This window comes from Thalassophryne amazonica, chromosome 23 (assembly GCF_902500255.1).
Source record: "Thalassophryne amazonica chromosome 23, fThaAma1.1, whole genome shotgun sequence".
Classification (NCBI taxonomy): domain Eukaryota; kingdom Metazoa; phylum Chordata; class Actinopteri; order Batrachoidiformes; family Batrachoididae; genus Thalassophryne; species Thalassophryne amazonica.
The window spans coordinates 21,229,161-21,235,602 of record NC_047125.1 but is presented as its reverse complement, the minus strand read 5'-3'; the positions used below and the strand labels follow the sequence as shown (position 1 = coordinate 21,235,602).

The 6,442-nt window shown below is 37.3% G+C and overlaps 1 protein-coding gene across 1 annotated transcript; it reads right to left on the bottom strand.

Moving 5' to 3' along the window:
* Window positions 1-4,997: 4,997 nt before the first annotated feature.
* On the bottom strand, window positions 4,998-5,830 carry gpha2 (glycoprotein hormone subunit alpha 2). The gene is made up of 3 exons (XM_034164637.1): window positions 5,464-5,830; window positions 5,195-5,379; window positions 4,998-5,102 (listed from the first exon to the last, which is right to left on the bottom strand). Exons 1-3 carry the CDS (start codon window positions 5,627-5,629, stop codon window positions 4,998-5,000), a joined length of 456 nt encoding a protein of 151 aa, XP_034020528.1. The 5' UTR covers window positions 5,630-5,830.
* Between the last annotated feature and the right edge of the window lie 612 nt (window positions 5,831-6,442).

Here is a 6,442-nt window from a genome sequence, read left to right as displayed (position 1 = left end):
AACTAAAATTTCTAAACACAACCAGCCAAACAATTAGATCACGTTACGTCTGGGGAAAATAAAGAAAGCTGCCAGTGGACATGGAGGCAGTCTGCCCAGGGACGGCGATAGTAGCATACGTGATCAATCCAGTGCCAAGACTGAAAACTGGCCCAAAACAAAAAGAAGTGAGCCCCGCCCCTCACAGCCCAAACATCAGACCTCCCGATTAGCCACTCCATGTGTGGTCTTGTCGACTGGACCAATAAGTACAGTAATACCACGTTACCACATGTCAGTAAACCAGTTATTTGTAGTTTTGGCACTGTGGGCAGATGCCAAGTCCTGAAAGACAAATATATTGGCTTTACTATAAAACTTGTCAGAACTTGAAAGCATGAAGTGCTGTAAAATCTCCTGGTGGACAGCTGTGTTGTCTTCAGACTTGATAAAACCAACACCAGCAGATGACACAACACCCCAAATCAACACCGACTGTGGAAACTTCACACTGGACTTGACGCAACTTGGAGTCTGTGCAATCAACTCTTCCTCCAGACTCTGAGACCTTGACTGCCAAAGAAAATGTGTTTAATCTGAAAAGAGGACCCCAGATCAGGTAAGATGCTTCTGACATTGTCTCTCGTTCAGCAGTAGCTGGACACCAGGAATGCGACGCTTGTAGCTCATTTCCTGAAGACGTCTGTGTGCGGTGGCTCTTGATGCACCGACTTCAGCTTCAGTCCATTCCATGTGAAGCGCCATCATGTTCTTGAATCGAAATTTCCTTGACAATATTCTCAAGGGTGCCATCATCCATGTTGCTCGTGTATTTATTCCAACCACACTTTCCCCTTCCAGTCAATTTTTGGTTTGACACGGAACGAGACTGACAGATTCATGGTATTTATACTGCATAAATAGTGAGCAATACAACCTGAAATGAAATATTCTGTATTGAGATATATTTTTCTATTTTTTATGTTTAAAAAAAATATGCTTGAAACATTTTATTTGATGATTTGTGCATATATTAAAGTTTCAATTTATGAAATATTTGACAAAAAATGTAGTATCATGATATTCAAATTTTTTTGAGATGCACTTGTACACTGAACAGAAAAAGTCTTTGTTATGGTTCCGGCCAGCGTGTTTTTTTTTTTTTTTGTTTTTTTTTTGCATGTCTTTGGGTTTTCATTTGTCTAATGGTTCTATGATGTCTTATAAGTTTTCATCTCGTGTCTCCTGTGTGTGTGTTGGCATCCCTCCTTGCACCCTGTATGTGGGTGTGTCTCACCTGTCTGTTCTGTGCACTTTTCTGCTGTACCCGATATCTGACTGTGTCTCTGTGTGGGTGCACCTCCCCTGCTCTGTGTGTGCACATCATGCACATCGTCTTGACCTGTCTCTCATGTCTGTGTTCACGTCCCGGCGTATGTTAATCACCTGCTTTTTCAGTCCCTCTGTTATGCACCTGCTTCCTGTACACATGGTTTATTCTTTGTTCCATGTCCTTTGTTAAAGTTTCGTTGTGATTGTGTTATTTCTTGTCTGCTGCGGGTTTGCTGGTTATTGTATTTTATTTCTTACTTGCCTTTTGTTGTCCTCATTAGTATTATTATTATTATTCTAGCATTGGTTATTGTCTGTTAAGTTAGTTGTCTTCCTGCGTTCCGTTCTTTCACGTGCCCCTTTAGTTCCACCCCGTGATTGTCATGGGGTGGAACCTGTTCTAACTTTATTCTTTGGTATTTAAACACTTTCTTGTAGCCTTTGCTTTTGTCGGTTCATTGTGAATGTCTATGTTGGTCTCTGCGCTTCATGAACTCCTCCTATGCTGTGAGTATTTTTCTCTGTTCAGAATTCCCAACTCCCCACGTTTGTTCTTGCCCTTTGTTTTTTGATCTGATATGATTCTGTGTTTATTTTTGGACTCTATTCCTGTTGTCCTCACTTATGCACTGGTTGGATCGGTTGTCACTGTGGATTATCTGTAAATGAATCACCTGGGTTCTTTCACACACTTCCTGTTGTTTGGCTGCCTGCATTCTGGGGTTATATTTGACTATTGGTGAACTCATTTGTATCAGTCTTGGATTTACACAGTTTCAATGCATGTGATCAGAATGCATCCAAATAACAATTTTCTCACTAGTGCCTCACAGCAAGAAGGTCCTAGGATCGCTTCCCACCTGATTCTTTCTGTGTGAAGTTTGCATGTTCTCCCCATGTCTATGTGGGTTCCCTCCAGGTGCTCCAGCTTCCTCACAGTTCCAAAGACATGAAGGTTAGGGGAATTTTGAAATTTAAATTAACCCTCTTCATTTGCAGCAATATATAATACTGCAAGTGATGAGAGTTGGCAGCAGCAACCACATTTTTAGGACTTTCCCACTGTGAGTGCTGCAGGCCATGTGGAGTATAGCATTTATAGAATCTGTCCACAAAATTTCTGGAAGTAACTTTGTAAAAGCTACTGCGTACTTAACTCTGAAATTTCTGCTTTTGGTGGAAACAGGAGAACCAACAAATGTTGGGCCATGTTGGTATGTTATTCTGCAAAATGGCCATAACAATAAAATAAAACACATTGCTTGTGAAGCCTTTTTACAAAGTGGAGGGTCCTGGTGGTCACTAGAGGCCAGTGTTGCTTCTATATTCCAACATGTCCTCTAGACCCAGAGTACCGCTGTCTTGGAGGTGTTGGTTACAGGCCGCTGTGATGTTGACACCTGGAGCTGTGGAACGCTATAATCAGGTAATGTGTGCTCAGTGATTACTAGAGTCCATGAATTGTTCAGTTTCATAAAATGGTTTGTTTGCTTATCTGTTTGTACAGCATTCTGGAATTGTCCGCAAAAGATGGTCAAATCAACCTGTGACTCCTCACCAAATGAAAAGCACTTTGTTTCATGGCCTGTTTCTTAGAGATGTGTGAAAGTAAGGAGACAAATCAGAGCGCCAAATAAATTACATTTCCATTTTTTTTAAATTGAAATACAATTTCACACAAACAGTACAGTGCATTGTCTTTTTAATTTCATTGGCATTTTCAGCCCTCTTTGATATCAGCAATAGATAGTATTTACATAATGTCATTAAATTCACATTCATAAATATAAATATATATATATTTTTACATTCTTTAGTCTCTCACCTGTGTTGAATAGTTACCACAAAGAATATAACTTTTTTGTTGTTACAAAGTTTTTCCTGTTACTGAAACTAATGAAATGTGAAACCATTGGTTTTTGGTTATTTGATTGTAAAACTATTATCTGTTCACCTGATTCTCAATGTTAGAGCTTCACTTTAAGATTTAAGACATAAACCTCAGACATTATGGCCACAACAAGCCAGGTCCTGGATTCCCTTCTTCATCCAGATCTGCTCCAAAATGTATCCGTTTCCTCACTAAACCATATACCAAATCTCCACTAAGTGTGATTAAAATAGTTTTTTCAGCACTTCTGCAAAGAAATAAAAAAGGTGTAGGTATGAAATGGTTTGGCTTAACCTGGATTATAAACTGAGGGTTGCAGCCAGGAAATAAAATGTGTGTGTGTGTGTATATATATATATATATATATATATATATATATATATATATATATATATATATAAACATTCCAGAAAGAAGCGTTTTGGCCTTTATGTTGTGAGTGACATTCTCATTGATAAATATTCGTTAAATCTGTCCGCCTGTGTTGTTACGACTGCACGGCCAAACGGCCTCAGCTGTAATTGAATGTTGGGGTGCATTTACTTTGTATGTTGTTAAAGAAAACTTTGAGAAAGCAAACTGCACAGCATTTTTGAGTTTACTAAACTTAACATGAGCTGGATCTGCTTAAACTCACAAGTTTCCCCAAAGTAACACATTCCTTCAAATTTAGATTCAGATCCACTAATTTCAAATTCATTGTACATAAAACATTTGTTGGAAATGAAACTTTAATTTTTTTAATCTCTTTCTCACACATCCCCCGATTTTATTTATTTATTTATTCATTTTTAATCATTTCAGGTCTGGGAGCAATTTGGGGTTAAACAGTAGTATGCAATTTTTTTAATAAATGTCCGATTAATGTTCAGCAATTAATGTATACTTGACATCTGTGGCTCTATTTTTCTATTTTGAAAGGCAAAGTTGAGTAAATATAACATGAACAGAAAAGCTATACAAATATGAATAAAGGTAAACTGAGTAGTAAATCTAAAGCTAAAGGATAGGCTAACTTAATGTAAAATACCAAAAACAAGCTGAAATCAACTGTAAAGCTTATGGACAAGCTAGTTAAACCTTTCAAAAAAGAAAAATTACAAAGCTAATTTAATAAAAAAAAAAAAAACCCTGAATATCGAGCCAACTAAATCTGTAATGAAATATAAAGCAAATGAAGAAGCTAGCTAAATTCGTGAAAAAACTGCCTAAGCTAACTGAATCTAAAGCCAATTAGATTAACTATTTGAAGCTAAACTAAAATAAATATAAACCTAATTTGAGCAGCCAATTGAAACATAAAAAAACAATATAAAGCTAATTATAGACGCTAACGATCAATAAAATCATATGAATAAGCATAAGCTAGCTCAATAACGTCCCAATGTGACCAAAAACAAAACAAAAAAAATGTCCTTTGTCAACACAGTTTCTAATATAACTAATTTATTATGTTAACCATTCCAGTCATTTCTTATAAATTTGTTGTACTTATTGTAAAATAACAACAACCAAAAAAAAAAACCATTGTTCACTGTTTGTTTCTGTAATAATTTCCTTCAGGATAGATAAAGTTGATCTTATCTAACTGTGTTGACTTTGACATCGTGCTTTGACTTAAATAGAATTGATCACATATCACTTTGATGCCAAACTAAGATCACCCAATCAATACCCTTAAGTTGAGTAAAATCAAAACATTTGTGTCTGTGCAAGCTCCTTAACTTTAATTATTCAAGTTTGCAATTCTTTTTTTTCAGTGTATTGTCTGGTTTCTGTGATTTTATTTTTCTTGTCAGTAGCGGGACTTGCGGCACATGTCACAACGACACGCTCTTGCTGTCAGTATTTCTATGTCATCGTGATGATGGCCTCGTGGGCAGTCCAGGCGAACTTTGACCTGAGGGAAGACAGTCAGCAGACATAAATACTCAAACTGTGGTTTTTGAAGTAGTCCTTTTTTTAATTACTAGCACCTTTTCCTCTGCTCACCTTCGTGTCCTTGGTGATGGTGCAGCAGCGTGAAGCTGAAGTGATGTTGTGGGTGAAGTTGGAGGCCACCAGCACCGAGTACCTGGAGGGGAAGGCGCTGGACTCGCAGTAACCCACACAGGCGTACACCAGATGTGTGCTTTTGCATGTACCACGGCGGTCACTGCGGATGGTCACGTTGAGGGCTGGATCGGCGACAACGGAAAAAAAAAACAACTTTTGTATGTGTTTGCAAATTGATTTGACTTTTAATGTTGAGTGCAACTCACGGTACAGGTGGCACCCTGGGGTGGGACCATCATAGCTCCAACTGATGGGTGAGAGAAGCAGCAGTGACATCACTGGTAGGACCAGCAGGCAGAGGTTAGAGGTCATGCACAGGAACATTGGGATGGAATCCTGGAGAGGACAAACAGTATTGGGAAGCGGTTCCATAAGTTAATTTGGAATTATCGCCTGACAAAAACCATTTGTTTTTCTCTGCCGAGTTGCTTTCTTCTCAAAGCATTTGCCTGTCAAACAGGTGGTTTCCCATCTTGCGCTTGTGCTTGTGTGTTACTTGCATGAGTAATCACTGATGTGAATTAAAAATTATGTGCTGTTTATCTGTTGCAGGCTGCATGTTTTAGCAGCATCCTGTGGACAGATGCAGACACTCGCATTGTACGTACACAACTGTTTTATATGCATTAACGGGGATGATTTATGCATGTTGTTTTCAGTTTATTTAAAATACATCTCTAAGTAAAAAAAATTCTTGCAATACGTTTAACTTATCAAGTTAGATGAACTGAATATTTTTGCCTTTGTCTAACCTAATATAATTTTGTTCAACCTGTAGCCACATTAAAGCCAGTGTTAAATTTGTTTTGACAAAGCTCATGATAATTATTTGCTTTTGACAGTTAATACTTTGTGATACAGTTGTGTAACCCTTTGCACTTTACATGTTTAAAATTTATTGAAAAAAAAAAAGAACTAAAAAAAATGTAAATTTCTGATATTATGCCCTTTAAACTCTCAGGGAAAACATTACAAATAAAGATATGAATGCCAAAGCAATGCCATGCATAAATATGTGTATAACACAACTAAATCTAACATTTTACAGCTAGTTTTCTTGAGACAAGTCGGAATAGATGGATACATAAACATTTCCAATTCTCTCAATATGTTGACTTTGTTTACATCAATTACTTAAAAGAAATGCAATGTGGTACTGAATAGTAAATCTGACTGAAGTAGATA

Excerpts from the sequence above, each read along its gene's own strand:
- gpha2 (XM_034164637.1), bottom strand. The coding sequence starts at position 5,629 with ATGGAACCGCTTCCCAATACTGTTTGTCCTCTCCAGGATTCCATCCCA. Across the intron at positions 5,380-5,463 it reads CCCAGGGTGCCACCTGTACC|CCCTCAACGTGACCATCCGC; the intron begins GTGAGTTGCACT and ends TCGCCGATCCAG. Across the intron at positions 5,103-5,194 it reads CCATCACCAAGGACACGAAG|GTCAAAGTTCGCCTGGACTG; the intron begins GTGAGCAGAGGA and ends GTCTTCCCTCAG.